This window comes from Cuculus canorus, chromosome 8 (assembly GCF_017976375.1).
Source record: "Cuculus canorus isolate bCucCan1 chromosome 8, bCucCan1.pri, whole genome shotgun sequence".
Lineage (NCBI taxonomy): Eukaryota > Metazoa > Chordata > Aves > Cuculiformes > Cuculidae > Cuculus > Cuculus canorus.
The window spans coordinates 13,342,315-13,360,461 of NC_071408.1; the positions used below are offsets into that span (position 1 = coordinate 13,342,315).

General features: G+C 46.3%; 2 protein-coding genes across 6 annotated transcripts in view; one reads left to right on the forward strand and one right to left on the reverse strand.

The window, feature by feature from the left end:
* LOC104066499 (protein FAM78B) overlaps positions 1-10,225 on the forward strand; it is a 27,236-nt gene extending 17,011 nt beyond the window's left edge. The window contains exon 6 of the transcript XR_008450963.1: positions 8,750-10,225. The gene's annotated coding sequence lies outside the window, so the exon portion shown is untranslated. The remainder of the gene's footprint in view (positions 1-8,749) is intronic.
* Positions 10,226-10,355: 130 nt separating this feature from the next.
* Positions 10,356-18,147, reverse strand: part of S1PR1 (sphingosine-1-phosphate receptor 1) — a 63,029-nt gene continuing 55,237 nt past the window's right edge. For 2 of the 5 annotated variants that reach the window (XM_054072902.1, XM_054072901.1), the window contains 3 exons: positions 17,236-17,339; positions 16,106-16,472; positions 10,356-13,159 (listed from right to left, as the gene is read on the reverse strand). In XM_054072902.1, the coding sequence (XP_053928877.1) occupies positions 11,893-13,032 (1,140 nt within the window). In that variant the 5' untranslated portion in view covers positions 13,033-13,159; positions 16,106-16,472; positions 17,236-17,339 and the 3' untranslated portion in view covers positions 10,356-11,892. Of the gene's footprint in view, positions 13,160-14,701; positions 14,866-16,105; positions 17,340-18,147 lie in introns of those variants that run through there. The other 3 variants (XM_054072900.1, XM_054072899.1, XM_054072903.1) reach the window with 3 other exon arrangements.

Here is an 18,147-nt window from a genome sequence, read left to right on the forward strand (position 1 = left end):
CAAAGTACCTGCATAAACGCACCCAAGTTCAACAGAGGCCAGTGTGAAAGCTGCTTCATAACCTGTGTGAGAAAGCTGAATCCTCTGTCTGAGTAAGCATTAATTCATATCATAATTGCCAAGGTGTCAAGTTGGGGTGGTACCGACCTGTTCCATCTTGTGCCTTTAACAACCTGCTCCCCAAAGGCTGCCCACAGGTAGATCACAGACAGTACTCGCATAATTTTGGAGTAAATTTTTGACTACAGTAAAGGCAAGAGCAATAAGCACTTTGCTTATGATCTGTGCCACAGCTGTTACACTTGTGTTCAGTGGACTTGGTAAATTAAACTCCAACTACCAAGATTTTGTTACTTCAGGCTTTAATTTCAGATAGCACCATCTGCACTCGCTGTGCTTTAGCAGGGGAAGTACCTTGCAGCCACACATACTTACATGAATACACAAATACACCACAACTACTGTAGTCTACTTTGTTCCCATACAACCACCTCAGCCCCTTATACTGTAAGCAAGCTGAATCCAAGGTCCTCCTTCGTCGTGGACACAACATCCATGGGACACTGCTCCTCTGCACCCAGGAGGTGGACATGAGCCAGCAATGTGTGCTTGCAGCCCAGAAGGCCAGTCCTGTCCTGGGCTGCATCAAAAGAAGCGTGGCCAGCAGGTCAAGGGAGGCGATTCTCCCCATCTACTCTACACTAGCAAGACCCCACCGGGAGTACTGCATCCAGCTCTGGAACCCTAAGCACAGGGAAGACATGGACCTGTTGGAAAGTGTCCAGAGGAGGGCCACGAAAACAATCAGAGGCCTGGAACACCTTTCCTAGGAAGAGAGGCTGAGGGAGTTGGGGTTATTCAGCTTGGAGAAGACTCTGAGAAAACCTTATTGTGGCCTCTCAATATTTAAAGGGGGCTTATAAAAAAAGACAGGGGACAACTTTTTAACAGGGCCAGTAGCATCAGGACAAGAGGTAATAGTTTTAAACTAAAAGAGGGCAGATTTAGACTAGCTATAAGGAAGACATTTTTTACTCTAAGGGTGGTGAAATACTGGAACAGGTCACCCAGAGAGGTGGTATGTGCCCCATCCCTGGAAACTTTCAGGGTCAGGTTGTATGGGGCTCTGAGCAACCTAATCTAGCCAAAGATGTCCCTGCTCACTGCAGGGCGGTGAACTAGATGAATTTCATGGCCCCTTCCAGGCCAAACCGTTCTATGCCTTGTCTTCCTTCATGCCACCTCAGGGGTGCAAGGGTCCCCCCTAACACCCCACACCTCAAGCGAGGCATTCTTGACTCCCACCAGCACCCACAGCGTGGTGGGTGAGCGCTCCCTCTGGCAGGTCACGCTGCAGAGACCATGCTGCCTCAGATACTGAAAATAGAAATAAAACCCAACATTTCCACAAAAACCCTTTCAGAAACAATCTAAGACCTCCAATGCATGTCAGGGAAAAAAAAAAAAACCACAACAAAACCAAAAAAACACCAAAATATACTTCTGGTTGCTGTTATGTTGCCCTAAAAGCTGAGAGATGCTCCTGGATGGAGCAGAAGGTATGCTGGGGCAGAAGGGACAGGACGAGACAGGATAGGATGGGATGGGATGGGACAGGACGAGACAGGATAGGATAGGATAGGATAGGATAGGATAGGATAGGATAGGATAGGATAGGATAGGATAGGATAAAGATGAGACAGGACAGGACTGGACAGGATAGGACGAGATAGGACAGGACAGAACTGGACAGGACAGGATAGGATGAGACAGTACTGGATGGGACAGGACAGGACAGGACAGGATGGGACGGGACTGAGCAGGACAGGATAGGACAAGATGGGACAGGACAGTACTGGATGGGACAGGACAGGACAGGATGGGAGTGGACAGGGTGAGACAGGACAGGACAGGATGGGACTGGACAGGATGAGACAGGACAGAACAGAACAGGACAGGACAGGACAGGGCAGAATGGGCCAGGACAGCCGCGGCTGCTGCCCGAGGAGCCCCGGTGCCGGCGGGCAGCCCGTGTCCCCAGTTCCCTGGCCGCTTAGGTGCTTTCCAACACAATCACTGGCTTTGTGAAGGCCTGGCCGGCTTTACAACTGCAATGCTTAACTTCTCACCTTTCAAGCTGAGGCTTCACGCCCGTCCCCCAGCGCTCGGGGCGGTGTTTCACGCTTTCCCAGGCGCCGCTTTAACGTCTCGAGAGCTGCGATCGCCGCGGGCGCTGCTGCGGCCTCTTTCGCTGGTACCGCGCACGCGTTTTGTTCACTCATTAACAAGGCAAAAGGTGCTTTCTTTTCTTTTCTCTTCTCTTTTCTTTTCTTTTCTTTTCTTTTCTTTTCTTTTCTTTTCTTTTCTTTTCTTTTCTTTTCTTTTCTTTTCTTTTCTTTTCTTTTCTTTTCTTTTCTTTTCTTTTCTTTTCTTTTCTTTTCTTTTCTTTTCTTTTCTTTTCTTTTCCCTTTGTTGTTTTTTTCCCCTTCTCCGTTGGTGGGGCCGGTTTTGTTTCTGCCCCCGCGGCGCCTCGGTGCGATCGTGGGCGCTTCGGCCGTGGGGCCCGGGGCCGCCCCCGGGACAAACACTCCTGCACTGGTAAACTATGGAAAAGGACAAAGTCTTGGAAGCAAAGGCAATAATATTTTTATTTTGCAATTCAGCCCTGAATCGGATGCCCTTGTAAAAAAGGCATCCCATCTTACAAAAGCAGCAGGTACTTTTAGACGATGAACTATGTAAATCCTCGAAGAAGGTTCATTCATTTTTTAGGTTATACAAACATGTCTGGAGACTCCCCTCATAGGATCATAGAATCACCAGGTTGGAAAAGACCTCTTGGATCATCGAGTCCAACCATTCCTATCTGCCACTAAACCGTGTCCCTGAGCACCTCATCTACCCGTCTTCTAAATACCTCCAGGGATGGTGACTCCACCCCCTCCCTGGGCAGCCTCTGCCAGTGCCCGATGACCCATTCTGTGAAAATTTTTTTCTGATGTCCAGCCTGAACCTCCCCTGGCAGAGCTTGAGGCCATTCCCCCTTGTCCTGTCCCCTGTCACTTGGGAGAAGAGCCCAGCTCCCTCCTCTCCACAACCTCCTTTCAGTTAGTTGTAGAGAGCAATAAGGTCTCCCCTCAGCCTCCTCAAGGCTAAACAACCCCAGTTCCCTCAGCTGCTCCTTGTTAACACTTGTTCTCCAGCCCCTTCACCAGCTTAGTTGCTCTTCTCTGGACACCCTCCAGAGCCTCAACATCTTTCTCGTGGTGAGGGGCCCAGAACTGAACACAGTATTCAAGGTGCCAAGTACAGGGGCAGAATACCCTCCCTGGTCCTGCTGGCCACACCGTTTCTGATACAAGCCCAGATGCCATTGGCCTTCTTGGCCACCTGGGCACAGTGCTGGCTCATGTTCAGTTGCTGTCAATCAACACCCCCAGATCCTTCTCCAGGCAGCTTTGTAGCCACTCTTCCCCAAGCCTGTAGCGCTGCACCCCTAGTCTGTAGCACTGCAAATCTCCTGTTGTAGGTTCTCTCCTGACCTACAACAGCTGCATCTTACACGACAACTAAGGGTATCAGTAAATTCTTACAGCCCTAAGACAGGTAATCTCTTGACCTAAAACAGCTATATCTTACAAGACAGATTTCTATGATGAGATAATTAAACATACAAACCAGCTGCAGCCAAACTTATAGACTCATTCTCACACCCCATCCCTGGTGCTGGGGTCCTGTGGTGCTGCCCCAAAGCTCTCGGTTCCTCCCGTTCCCGAAGCACTCAATGTGGGGATCTTTGCGGGGCTCCAGGAATTGTGGGGCAGGAAAAGCTGAGCCAGAGGGGCAGGAAAACCTCAGGGGGCGCAGGAAGAGTGCAGAGGAAAGGGGGGAGGGTGGTAGGAGTGGTTGAGGGGGAGGAAAAGACCCGTTTTTGGCTCAGAACAAGCAATGCAGAGCTGCTGCTCGTCTTTCTTCTTCCCTGAAAGCGGAGGGGAAGGAGGGAGCCCTGCTGTCCAGGCACAAGGAAAGGCCTTGTTTTCAAACACAGGAGTTGAGCTGCTTAGAAAAAAATGACCAGAGGGCTGGAGCACCTGCCCTATGAGGACAGGCTGAGAGAGTTGGGCTTGTTCAGCCTGGAGAAGAGAAGGCTCCAAGGAGATCTTATAGCGACCATTCCAGTACCTGAAAGGGGCTGCAAGAAAGCTGGGGAGGGACTGTTCACAAAGAGTTGTAGTGATAGGACTGGGGCCAATGGGTATAAACTGGAGAGGGGCAGATTTAGACTAGATGTAAGGAGGAATTTCTTCACCATGAGCGTGGTGAAGCACTGGAACAATTTGCCCAGGGAAGCTGTGGCTGCCCTATCCCTGGAGGTGTTCAAGGCCAGGTTGGATGGGGCCTTGGACAGCCTGGTCTGTGGGTGGTGTCCCTGCCCATGGCAGGGGGGTTGGAACGAGATGATCTTTAATGTCCCTTCCAACCAAAACTATTCTATGATTCTAAGAAATAATGGGGGAAAAAAACACCTTAATTGTATTCTAGAATCATGGAATGGTTTGCATTGGAAGGACCTTAAAGCCCATCCAGTTCCACCTCCCTGCCATGGGCAGGGACATCTCCCACTCAATCGGGTTGCTCCAAGCCCCATCCAGCCTAGCTTTGAACACCTCCAGGGATGGGGCAGCCATAGCTTCCCTGGGCAACCTGTGCCGGTGTCTCACCACCCTCGCAGTAAAAAATTTCTTCCTAATGTCTAATCTAAATCTCGCACCTTTCAGCTTAAAAAAATTTCTGTGTTTTAACTGGCTCTGGTCTTGGTAGGCAGAATCTGCTTTTTGCTTGGAGCTTTAAAAAGTTTTCTTTCCATATCACCCAGCACACTTCCATAGCGGAGTATTGTGTTTCACCATTCTTGTCTCTCTGGTGGGAAAAGGCTTTGCTCACTGAGCCTTTTATGTTGGTTCATCCTATTAAAGCGCCTTGCTTTGTTGTCCTCTGAGCCCTCTTTAATGCCTCTGCATTTTTCAGCAAGTTTAGTGAAAAGCAAAGCTTCACCCTGTATCGTTAAAGAGTCCTGACTAAAGCCACGTCCACTGATGAACTATTTAAAGTTAAAAGGTTCAGTATTCCTTCAGTATTAACTCAGTTGTGCAGATTCTCCCTCACACCTATGTTACATATTAGAAAAAATGAAAAGTATCCACTTTTGCATGGGAAATGGACAGCATCTGAGGTGAAAGTTAATCCTAAAGGTTTCCAATATGATGTATTAAAAACAGAAAGAGAGCTGATAAAATGCAAAACGTATTGAATTTCTAAGACCAGGAAAAAAAAAAAAAAAGTTAAGGCTTTTTCTGAACAGATTTGTAGGAGTCTGCTTTGCAATAACACCATTGTGCCAACATAAAGGGTCTGTTCAAAAGGTTCATCGATCAAATAACCTTGGTCAGAGAGAGACACTACACGCACCAGCTATAAGCAATTCTTTTATCTTGCGCCAAAACCAGCAGTAGAAGTGGGAGTTCTGATGGAAATAAAAAACATCTAAAAGGGCCTGGCGCTTGGGAAATGGCTCACATGTTCCTTGTGCAACAGGCATCTGAATGGTCACTAGATTAGAAGAAATCGTTACACCATAGTTGTGTCTCCCCTGAAAACAAGAAAGATAACAATGCAGAGTTGGGTGGGTTGTTTTTCAGTAGCAGAATCTCATCAGAATGTGTTTTTCAGTCAAGATCTCTATCCTTACAATCCTGAGGACAGAGTTGCACATATTGCTAGATTTTTTTTTTTCCCTACCTTACACTATCTATGATAGACCAGTGTTAAGTCCATCAAAGCACAAGGAAATATTGGAAGTTGTTGGGTAATAAATGACCTGGCAGACCGTCCCCCATATTCAAACATTACAGATAGCAACTCTTTGAATAGTACCATGAAATTTTAAATATTCACTTGTAAACACCCATATTTTATACATATGTAAATAGTTCTCTGTGGGAAGGTGAGAATTCATGAGACCTTGCCCAGAGCTGCTCAGGAAAGAATAGCAGGCCTACAAAAAGAGTTCAGAAGTGAAAATCCTCAGCTTTGTGTCTATATTACCAGAGCATATTCCTCCCTTTCATTTCAAGTGGAAAATACCAGACTGTAGTCCAACTCCGCCACCAGTCGCAAATTGTTCCTGAAACCTGTTCTCCCATCCATGCACTCCCAATCACAATCTTGTGCCAAATCCAATTTTCATATTGCAAAAATTGTTATTGTGCTTTCCCTGTAATGGTATAAATTCTATTTCTGTTGCTTCTAGCATTTCATGTCCCCACCTTCCCATCATACAACTCTAAGTGCTCTATATGGGCAAGAATTTGTCTGAGACAGTATTCCAGCCATTTATACCACTGTCCTGCTAAGTCAAGAAGTCTTTGCTTATGCCAGGTGTATCTGTGATTAAGAGAGTAAACTACGTGACAGCTCACGTCAGCACCAGAGTGTCAGCTATGATCCAAACCACAGGATTTTTCTAGTGGGATGTGTCCCTGCCCATGTCAGGGAGTTTGGAACTAGATGATCTTTAAGGTCCCTTCCAACCAAAACTATTCTATGATTCTATGATTTTCCCAGGTAGCAATATTGCTTTCATTGATGATTTCACAGAGCCTAGCACATAATTTTAACCCAGTATTTATTCAGTGATTTCCCTCTAGTCTGTGTTTCCCAAATGTTCATTAGTTATCAAAAATTATGCAGGCTGTATTTTGAGCCCACTTTTAACCAAGAAGAGTGATCCCAAATAAATACTGCAAATGCTACATACCTATGTTAATATTTAGTGTGGCTTCAGCCACATGCGTTTCCCATGACCCGTTTTGACATTTAGTTATTATGCCACATATTTAAAAATTTATCTTCTCCAAGCAATATTTCACATAAGCTCAAAATAAATACTGGCCTTTGTATCGGGTTTCCATTATGTGACTACTAAACCAGGGTTGGTGGATGGTTCATAGAGGGTTGAGGGAGCTTTGTCATCTTTCCTTTGTTAGGACTCTTCTAAGCCAGAGCATTCCGGGGTGTGGCTGATGGGATTTCCTGCCTTTTTGTCCCATGAAGGTAGCACAGAGGGTCCAAGTGCAAGGAAATCATTCCCGCTTCCCTCATACATAAGATTTTTGCGTAGGGTAAGAGATCTGGCCATGCAGAGCTTTCCTTGGGGGTTTTGTTTGGAAGCCACTGCATTGATATATCTCTCAGAATTTGTGGCTGAGTAGGGGGAACACAACAATGTTTCACCCTGTTCTTGCAGTGGAAAGGATCCTTGATATTGTAATTCTCTTCAGTGGATCACATAAGTCTACACTAATTATGTTGCAAACTTTAAAAAAAAACCCACTTTTTTTGCTTAATGTCTTAATTTATGTCAGATGCTTGATTTTCAGCTCTCTCTAGGCACTTCTTATTTCAGCACAAAACTTGTACTGGAACAAGTTGGCTGTACCATGTGTTCTTATATCTAGCTCCTGCGTGCAGACTGAATTTGATTACTTTTAATTATTATAGAAAATCCTGTGCATAGAGTAATAGTTGAAGGGAGATTTCTTGACCCCATGCGATTCTTACAGACTGTAGAAAGAAGTAAGGTTCTATCAGAATAAATGAGATGATAGCGAATGAGCAAACTCTTTCCATCTGTAAATGCAAAGATGAAAGCTAGTTATAGGAACAGAACTTGCTTAGTTTTTGTTTCTCAAGCCCTTGAGGCTTCAGTTGTAGTTGGATTTATTTTGTTTTCCAAGAAAAGCAGCATGGGCAATTATTGAAATACAATAGATAATTTCCTGGGGAATTTCAGAACCCCATAAATGACAAAGCCCATCCTTGGGGAATTTCCAGCATTTCAGGCCTGAGTAGGTTATGTAGCTCACATCTACAAATTCACATATTTGGGTGCTTTGTCAGTCTGACTCTTTTTACAGCAGCTGATAATGCCTCAGCCCATACAAAATGCAATCAGTATTGAGACCTTTCAGGCCAAATTAGGAATTAGGAAATGTTACAGTTGGGCAATCCCTGTATTTCCTAGTTGACAAAGTAAGAACAGGATGGATAACAGTCTCTTTATGGTTTGGGTTTTTTTCGTCCCTTAGTTTTGATCCTGGCTACCTGCATTGTACAGCAAGCCCAGGGTTTATTGCTGCTGAACTGTCTGCCAGGCATTCTGGCTGCAGCCCCTCTGCAGCCCACGCTGCTGTACCTGGGTCTCACCCAGATGTACCCTGTCAGGGAGTTGCCAGGGGAGCAGCAGACAGGTCATGATCATTTTCCATCCCTTTTCTATTCCTTACACTGGGAGAAAGAAAAAAGAATATAAATTAAAGGGCCGGGTTACTCCGGGTGATTCAAGCTGTTTTATTTCACGTAGACATTTGGTATAATGCACCTTTTCACTTCCCAGTTCATTTTCTCTGCATGTTTGTCACATTGCCAAACACAGGACAAAGCTGCACGTCCTTTCTGTGTGTACAGAAGGTAGTCCAAGGCCTGGGAAGGGCGCTTTCTACATTGCGCATTTCAAAACTGTGCACTACACATCTGGCCTAACCTTCTGGTGTACGATGATGCATGTCCGTGGCCAAGGAGCTGTAGAGTTCCCACGTAGGAAGTGAAGAGCAGTACAAATTGCCTGTCTTGTATTTTTTTTCCCCCAGCAGGAACCCTTACATTTGTTATTGTTATTATTTTATTACAGTTATTGTTCCTCGTCTGAATCTTGTCTGCATGCATAGAAGTGGCCTGTCTGTAGAGGAAACAGATTTCAGTCACCGTGATCAAGAGTATAGGAAATGCTTCCCATGGCCCATTGCCACACTCTGATGTTTGCATTTCTTTTATTGTGTGAATTACGTAGGGCTTTGAGTTCCCTACCAAAACAGGGCTTCCAACGCACGGTCACCTCCATAGGGGAAACAGGCATTTTCCGCAAAGGCCAGGAATTAAATGAGATAGATAAGGGATACAGAAACAAAGGCAGAGCACAGGGAAGTGAGTCACCTGTGGGCTATCAGCTACGAATATGGAAGATCGTTGGTAGTCATGAGGGGTCAGTGGCACAGCCATACTGTGACGTAGCTCCCTTGTCACAGGATCTCAGACCCATGTGGGACAAACAGCCTTAATGCTCATAAGGCTCCAACAGTGGAAAGGCCCTCGTATTTTGGATAATAATATTGCTACAAATTCAGATGGCCCCATACATTTTCTCAGCCCCATATATTGCCTTTGTTTACTCACTGGTAGCACGTTGAGGGCTTAGTTTAGACCTTCATCATTTCTATACTTTTGGTGCTCTGCACAGAAGTGACTTTATCCCTGGGGACAAAGCAGCGCTTTCCCTCATGACTGTCAGCACCCGGCATAAACCATCCCTGCCCAAATGAAGGCCTGAGCCAAGAGCAGCTTTATCTTGTGCGCAAATACAGATTTGACGTTTTTTCCAGCCCTGCTTGGGTCACTAATTAAAAGCCTAGGAAGTGAGCACACATGAAATCATTCCTTCCATACAGGCAGACAGATGGAGAGAAATTCCAGCTTGTTTCCACTCTTTTGTCTTCAGGACATTTTTGGAATTTCCTTCAGGAAGCGAGGTTATGACCCAGAGCCTTCCTCAGTGAGTCGGCTCTCGTTTCCCACAGTAAACCTCGCATGGTGATGACATATAGTACGAGAAGGTGAGGTTTATCTTCACACTCCAACTGCATCCTGTATGAGCTCCACGGAACTTAAAAGTAATACTGAGAGGGAATGGCAGCAAGAGAGGAAATGGAAGTCAAGCCTTTGGAAGAAGAAATGGAGTACCTATCAACTATGCCACCAGAGTCTTCCCTGGTGGACCAAACGGAGCTGCAGGGTTAGGTGGTGGCGGCCATCATTCTACATTTCATAAACTTCCTTGGTATTTCCAAAAAGCTAAGAAATAAACTTCCACATTATATTAGTGATACAAATGTATTATTTCACTTTTTCTGATCTAGGCAGTCATGGCAAAGCTGGCAGGCATCTGGGTTTCCTTCTGTTTGTAGTTCCTTAGCTGTTGGGGGAAATTACCACTGTAGAAATTCTTTTAATGGCATTTCATCAATACAGTATGTGCTAATAAAACACTTATTCTAGCATTCATTTTCTATTTTACACGATCCTGTAAGTGGCATTATGCATTTTATGTCCCCATAGAACTGGCTTGAACCCAGCAGGCACTGTAATCAAGATATTCTTTCACTGACTTCTGTCAACAAGAAACAGCAACTGGCATGAACCCACCCCAGCAGTACAAAACTAGTAGTAGTGTGACAACAGAATCTTTAAAAAAATCAGTTTATTAATATTTAGAAGTCAATAAAGCTATGTGCAAATTGAACAATAAAAGTCAGAAACATTTTAAATACTATTTTTTAAACCAGAAAAAAATCAGTTTAATTGCACTGGAAATTTTACTACAAAGGCAATAAATTTTCTTTACAAAATACCACGTCTAGGAATTGCCAGTAACTGTAAATCAGTCAATTGCTCTCAGCTATCCCAGATATACCACTTTTGTTATAGTAATACTCTAGGTGCATGAAGACTCCTGCATCTTATTAACTTATTTACATTGTACACATTCAACCCTATTAGCACAGGTTAGAAAAATAGAGTAAAAATGATGCTGTAAAACAAATACATTCAATTTAATGACAGATTCTTCTTCCATGAACTGATAAAATACAGACATCTTTGCTGAAATTATAGACATTAATAAAATGTGCCAAAATGTATTGCATCTTGTTATGGAAGAGCACTTATCTATAGTCATTTCACTTCAACATTCCTTTCTTTTCTGAAACTCAAGATATTATATTCAGATTTTCCAAATGATCTTTACCTTTGGAAAGACTATGAACCTGACGCTGAAATGCCCCTTCGGTTTTTCACCCTTCTTACTTAAGCAAAAATCCTGCTGTTGGCAATAGTATCTTATATGATGAGATTTACTTTCAGTCATCTTAAAGAGAAATGACCTTCAGTTCTACCTTGCATTTGTCATGATATTGCAGTTTATTTAATGTTGTAGAGTAACAAGGCAATTGATGTATGGGGCCAAATCCTGCTCTGAACTACTCCATAAAATCTGACGCAGTCAATGGAATTGTACAGGTGAAAGTAACTGCAGAGTCTGGCTTGTGGTCTTCAAATGTAATATGGACTGCCAACAAAAATTTGTTTTTGCAAGCTATGATCTTGCTTAATAAAACCCCAACAGCTTTGGACTCTGCAAATAAAACTTATGACTTAACTAAAAACCTCTGGAAAGTGACGCCAAATTATGGTTGTATGTGGTCTAAGTTGTATTTCTGTGAACTCTTTCCTCATTATGTGCTAAACAAATGCTTCTGACCAACTATACCAGAGCCACCACTAAACTCAATACAGAAAGATCTTTGTGTCAGTGGTTTGCTGCAAGTAAAGGGAGAAATAACTTCACATTCTTTTCACAGGGGAAAAAAAAAAAAGATTCATTCTCCCTCCTCCCCCCCCCGGCCTTCTCTCACACACACCAGGCATCATTTCACCAAGGCATCAGTCTTTCAGAGTTACTAAGGAGATTTCAGGATATGAATGCGCCTGACAATCCTGAGCTGCCTCAGTGCAAAGACAAAACATGCTCCAGGGAAAGAAGATTTTCAAGCCAGAACAGTCTGTCCCATTTCTTGAACTCCAGCCTCGCAAGTGCACCGTTTGCCTCGTTAGAACTAATGCTACTCGTTCACTTAGGCCAACGCTGCCCCTGTGAGCAGGAGGCACCTCAGCTCCCCAGTTTCAGAGGAAGGCTCTGTAATAACACCCCCATGGTTACTCCTAAGAAGATGAGGTAACATTGCCCGAAGACATGATGGTTTCAGGACGGTCGCCTTCCTCCTTCTGTGGGTGGGAGGAGTTGTCAGACTTACTCCGGCTAAATTCCATTCCTCCAATGATAGGCCTCTTGAATTTGGTCCCTGAATCTGCCGGGGGACATTTGCAGCAGCACAGAATCTTGATGAAAGCCCTCCGCATCTCTTTGTTTGTCAAGGTGTAGATGATAGGGTTCGTGGCTGAATTGAGCACGGCCAATACTAAGAAATATTCTGCTTTATAGAGGATTGGGCAGGTCCTCACTTTACACCCCACATCGAGTAAAAGCAGAATGAATAAGGGAGCCCAGCAGGCGATGAAGGCACTCAGGACTATGATCACTGTCTTGAGCAAGGCTAGTGACTTTTCTGAGCTCCTAGTGGCTTTGGTAATGTTTTTCCGAAAAGTCAGCCTGCGGCTCCTAGTCCTCACCATGGAGTAGATCCTGCAATAGAGGACAACAATAGATAGCAAAAGGCCAGTGAAAACAGTGGTGCAAAAGAGAATATAGTGCTTGTGGTAGAGAGGCAGCACGGTGGAGCAGTTGGACAAGAGGCTGATGCAGTTCCAGCCCATGATCGGGAGTCCCCCAAGTATCACGGAGATAACCCAGCAAGCACTGATCAGCAAGAAGGAACGGAAGCTGTTGCTGCCATTGTGGAGTTTCATCTTCAACATGGTGATGTATCTCTCAATGGCAATGGCCAACAAACTAAAGACAGAAGCTGACAAGGCAACAAACATGCTGCCCTCTCTTACAAACCACTGGGAGGGCGTGAGGCTGTAGGTTTTGTGTCCAGATAGGAGGAGGTTGGCAGTGTAAGCCACACCAGCCAGCAAGTCCGAAAGAGCCAAGTTCCCAATGAAATAGTACATGGGTCTGTGGAACTTCTTGGTTTTCCAAATGGTGAGCAAAACAAAAATGTTCTCCAAGATTATAAAGCAGCAAATGATGATAAAAACCACCGATGTCACTTTTATTCCACTGTCCGCATTCTCATTTAGCTTTCCCGTGTAATTATAATGCTCTTTGATGACATAGTTGACATCAGTGTTGGCAAGGTTGCTGACGACCTTCAGCGAGGCGGTGGTGCCGGAGCTCATGGTGCCCAGCTGGGCGCCGCCTCCCCAGTGGTGACTGGATGGTGATGCGGAGCACAAACCCAGTGGCTTCCCTGGAGCTCCTTGGCCCCTCAGCCGTCACTGCTGCACAGCCTCAGAAACCGCAGCCCTGGGAACAGAAGGCACAAAGCCCAGAGTTAAAAGAAGGCAGGAAAACAACGTAACAAATGATAAAAGGTTTAAGATAATCTGCTAGTTTAATTGTACATCAGAGTCACAAAAGTAATGGCACAGGAACCAGTTTTATTCAGCTGTTAAAATGTGTTTCAAAGACGGTTAGATGTGTTCAATAGGTAAAGCTAATAAGAAGAAAATAGTTCTGTCATGCAGAGCTGAACAGGTAAATTGGAGTCAGCAAGGACTGCATGACTGGACTTCTTCCAGTGTGAAAGATCTCAAAGCTCCCCAGCAGTAAGTTTTTGTGAGTCTTTTTATTCATTAGGAAACACACCTTGCAATACAACTGCAGAGATTTAGAAAGGGAAAGGGCTTGATTTAACTGCAAATGCATGAAAGACTGCGCAGAAACTACTTGTTGCGGACCTGTATTCTCCCCCACTAATAAAGTCTGAATCTGTTTTAGAAGGGGGCAGTTATGCAACATACTGATGCCATCTCCAACAGTGGTGCATTCACTGAGGTATGCATAAGGGAGATCACCTCAAAGCTGTAAACAGGAAAGGGGTGCCCTTGCTAAATAAAAGAACATGCTTTACAAAACCCAGAGCAGAAGAAAGTTTAGAAAAATAAAGAAAAATATGTAAATGAACTAAACAGCAAGCCCATTATGGGGGTCTGAAACAAAGAATGGCAAAAAAACCCTTGAATAATTAGCACTGCAGGCTTTTGAAATGGGCACGATTAAGGAATACAAATATGGAGAAAAGTCCTCTTACATAGAAACATCTTCTAGTGGGCATTTAAAGAGAATTCAAAGTGAAATCACGCAAGGAAAGAACATGCTGAGTTGTTCAAGTACAGCCTAAGCGGGGCAAAAGCGGGAGATGCGAGGCCAGCGAGCCCGGCTCCCTGCTCTGTTCCTGTCCCGCACCATTCCTAGCCTCAAACCCCGACTGCCCCTTGCACACCTCCCCGGCTCAAACCCGCACCGTCCCTCTCCCGCACCGTTCCTGGCCTCAAATACGCACTGTCCCATTCCGCACTGCTCCAGGCTCAAATCCGCACAGACCCTGTCCCGCACTGCTCCCAGGCTCCAGTCCACATTGTTCCTTCCCGCACCGCTCCCGGCCTCAAATTCGCATCACTCCTGTCCCGCATCGCTCCTGCCCTGCATCGCTCCTGGGCAGAAACCCGGACTGCCCTGTCCTACACCGCTTCCCGGCTCAAATCCGCATCACTTCTGTCCCGCACTGCTCCTGGGCTTAAACCCGCGCTGCTCCTGCCCTGCACCGCTTGCAGGCTCAAACCTGCCCCCCTCCGGGGCTCCAGTCCACACCGCTCTCGTCCAGCACCGCCCCGGGGCTCCAGCCCACACCGTTCCCGTCCCGCACCGCTCCCGGGCTCCAGCGCTGCCCGCTGCGCCCCGCATCCAGCCCCGCGCGGCTCGGTGCATCCCCGCTGCCCCTTCTCCTTCGGGGGCTCCGCGGGCCCATGCGCGGGGCGGTCTCAGCGCGGCTCCCCGCGTTCTCACCTGGCTCAGGCGCGGCGCGCAGCGCGCATCGTCCTTGCGCATCTTGCACGCCCGCGGAGCGACTCCGGCGGCCGGGCCGGGGGCTCGGTGGTTTTAATGTTTCTGCAGCCGCTGCTCTCCACCCCGTTTCCGATCGTCCCTGCTGACTCCTCCCTGCCCGGCGGAGCGACCTGCCCGTCTAGCCCGGCCCGCCGGGGCATCGTCCCCGGTCCGCCCCGCGCCCCGCCCGCCGCGGCGCTCTGGAACGGGAGGGGACGGGACCCTCCTCGGGGAGGGAGGGGAAGGCGACGGGACCCTCCTCGGAGCGACTGAAGCTGCGGTGGGTCCCTCCCGGGGGGGGGGGTAAATGGGGCGCCAAGCAGGGAGAGGAGGTGCCGCACGGCCCCCGCCCCGAGCGGGAAAGGGAACCCGCGCTCTCCTGGACTGTACGAGGGATGTTTAGGGAAATGGCTGGAAGGGTAAACTCCTGCTGAGTCGGAGCTGGCGCCTGCTCTGCCCGAGCCTGCGTGTGGCGAAGGGAGAGGCTGCGAAGGGCGGTTGCGGGAGACACGTCTGTGCAGCACAGCTCACGCTGCGCACCACGCGATCGTCCTCAGTACCTGAAGGGGCTACAGGAGAGCTGGGGAGGTACTGTTTACAAAGGCTTGTAGGGATAGGAGTAGGGGTAATGGGGATAAACCGGAGAGGGGCAGGTTTAGACTAGACCTAAGGAGGAATTTCTTCACTATGAGAGTAGTGAGGCACTGGCACAGGCTGCCCAGGGAAACTGTGGCTGCCCCATCCTTGGAGGTGTTCAAGGCCAGGTTGGATGGGCCTTGGGCAGCCTGGTCTGTGGGAGGTGTCCATGGCAGGAGGTTGGGACTGGATCATCTTTTAAGGTCCCTTCCAACCCGAACTATTCTATGAATCAATCATCTTAAGGAAGGAGCAATGTCTGGAAAAACACTGTTTGGAAGCAAACGTGCTCTCAGAGGGACATCCTGCCTAACTTTCAAAAAATACAATTACTTCAGTGAAACTTTACTTTAGCTCAAATCACAAATACTCCACTTTGTGCCACAGTAACTCCTTCTTGTCTCCCTGCATTACAGCCGAGGGGGCTGTGCCCACCCCCTGTGCTATGGGGCTCCTGGACCCTGCGCAACCACAGCCCCACCAGGGGGACGTGGTCCCCACCAAACCCTGTGCATGTGTGGCCCACGCAACAAACACCTTGGCACATCCAGAGATCCACGTGTTTGAAAACTGGAAGGAAAGCTTTACTTTTCTTTTTTTTTTTTAAACACAATCGCCACTGACAACTGCATAGGGCGGGAACAGCGCTCTTTCCCAGTCCCTGTGTGAGAGATCATGAGTTTAGGTTTTACAATTCTTCTCTGGTCAAACTTTTAAAAGAAAACCCACCTGACTGTTGGCAATCTGCTGCTGCGCTTACTGCAGTATTTCCCTCTTCCTTCCTTTCTCTGTTCTCTTTAACACCACTTCAGATGGAAAGGCAGAAGTATCACAATAGGCCAGAGCTCAATATATTTGGTCTTTTAGTTCATAGCTTCACACTAGGCAATTAGCAGTAGCAGTTGTGATGGAGAAGCAGCTTTCCTCCAAAAGAGGGTAAGAGGAACTCTAACCTCAGGAATAGTCCCTCTTATTTATGCTTCAGTCACTCCACGCCTCTCCCAGAATGACTCAGATAAATTACACTGGCAAACAGACGTTTACTCTTCCACGACAAAGCTAGAAAACTTGAAAAGCTGTTTAGCCTCCTGAGAGCCTGGAGGAAAATGCAGCCGTTAAATTACAACTGTCAGAAAAGGCATACAAAATAAATCATGCTTGAGGTTGACATATGCATCCCCTGCAACTGCCTGACATACCCTAGATATTTCAAGCTGTGCCCCTTATTTATCTAATTTATAGAAAATACCAAATAAAAGTGCATTCATTAGCCATTTTCCTCTAGGAAACAATTCTTGCATAATTTTTAGCAAAGGGAACATATTAAAGGAACATGCTTTAATTAAAGGACAGAATGAGTCAAGGTTTCAGCAGTCAGATGTACAGGCTTTCATGTTTAGGTTATTGGTCAACCAACTGAGAGGGCTTCAACTTAAGAGATGTGACATCCAACGACTTATTTGTCAGAATCTGTGTAAAATACCTGGGCAATTTCAGTTCCACTCCAAACACTTGGGTATTTGTATCACAAAAAGCATCATTAAAATTAGACGACCACACACATTTACAGCCCTCTTGACATCTCAGCAGAGGGGAAAGTGAAATACAGCTTCATTCTTCTCAGGCAAATTAAGCCAGATCAGCTGGATTTGCACTGAAGGCTGTCTAAAACCTCAGGTTAACATGGCTCAACTGCACAGGATGCAGCCTGCCTACAAGGGCTGAAACACAAACAGAGGTAAATTCAGGTTGGTCTGGCCAACTCTACCAAAAGAATGCTGATAAGTGTTTAGTAAGGTGATCTACACCAGGGTCATCCCCAACAACAGAGCAAGAACTCTTAACTCTTAACCTACTACCTCCCCAACTGCCAGGTCCAGTGTTAAAGAAGCTTGTCCTCTGAAATGCACTGCAGAAATCCCAGGTACATATAGCTTCTTTGAGAACTTGACTCTGGAATTGCCTACAGTCAGAATAAGAAGAAAGGACAACACAACATTACTCATGCACCATTTCAGAAATAACCACAATGCAGGCCTCGGTCAAATGCCAGCAGGAGGGTTGCACACATCATGACACCAAACTGATACATAAACGCTGTTTGACTTGGGTGAACTGTTAAAAATGTCCACAAGCATAAAAAGGCAGACACTTCTGTTCATAGGTATCTCAAATATGTATATGCTCCCAGATACCTGAGTTTTTAGGATGGGCAGAAACTCCCGTTTCAGGGTCTGGCACCAAAGAAACCCCTAAAACTGGCTGCCTGTGACAACCTAAGTTTTTGTGGAACTTCCTATTGGAACTTAGTGTGGTGAGGATTTTAGAGACCTGGCTAGTCACAGGGCCATTTCCTTGCAGGATAATGCTTTGATCTTGTCAGAAAAGCAGTTGCAAGCTGGGGTACTCCCAAAGCCTGCATACCAATAGATCAGCAGCCTCTGACACCACTAGACCTTACTCTCTTAGTGCTAGCACTGCTGCACAACTCACGATTGCATCAGAGTAGTATCTGAACATTATCCGGCTTGAAAAGATACAGAAAATCTCTGCAAGGCAGAGTAACAACGGATTTTTGTCCAACACGTTGCCCTTACATGCCTTCAAGACTCTTTATCTGTGTAAGCAAAAAGTGCTTTTATTCATTCTGATGCAACTTAGGCCACAAACTAGAGCCATTCCTCCCTGATGTGCTCAGTCAGGACAGCAGATCCTTGAAACAGTACCAACAGAACAGGTTTGCACACCTAGAAGGTACCCAGAGCGGTCTG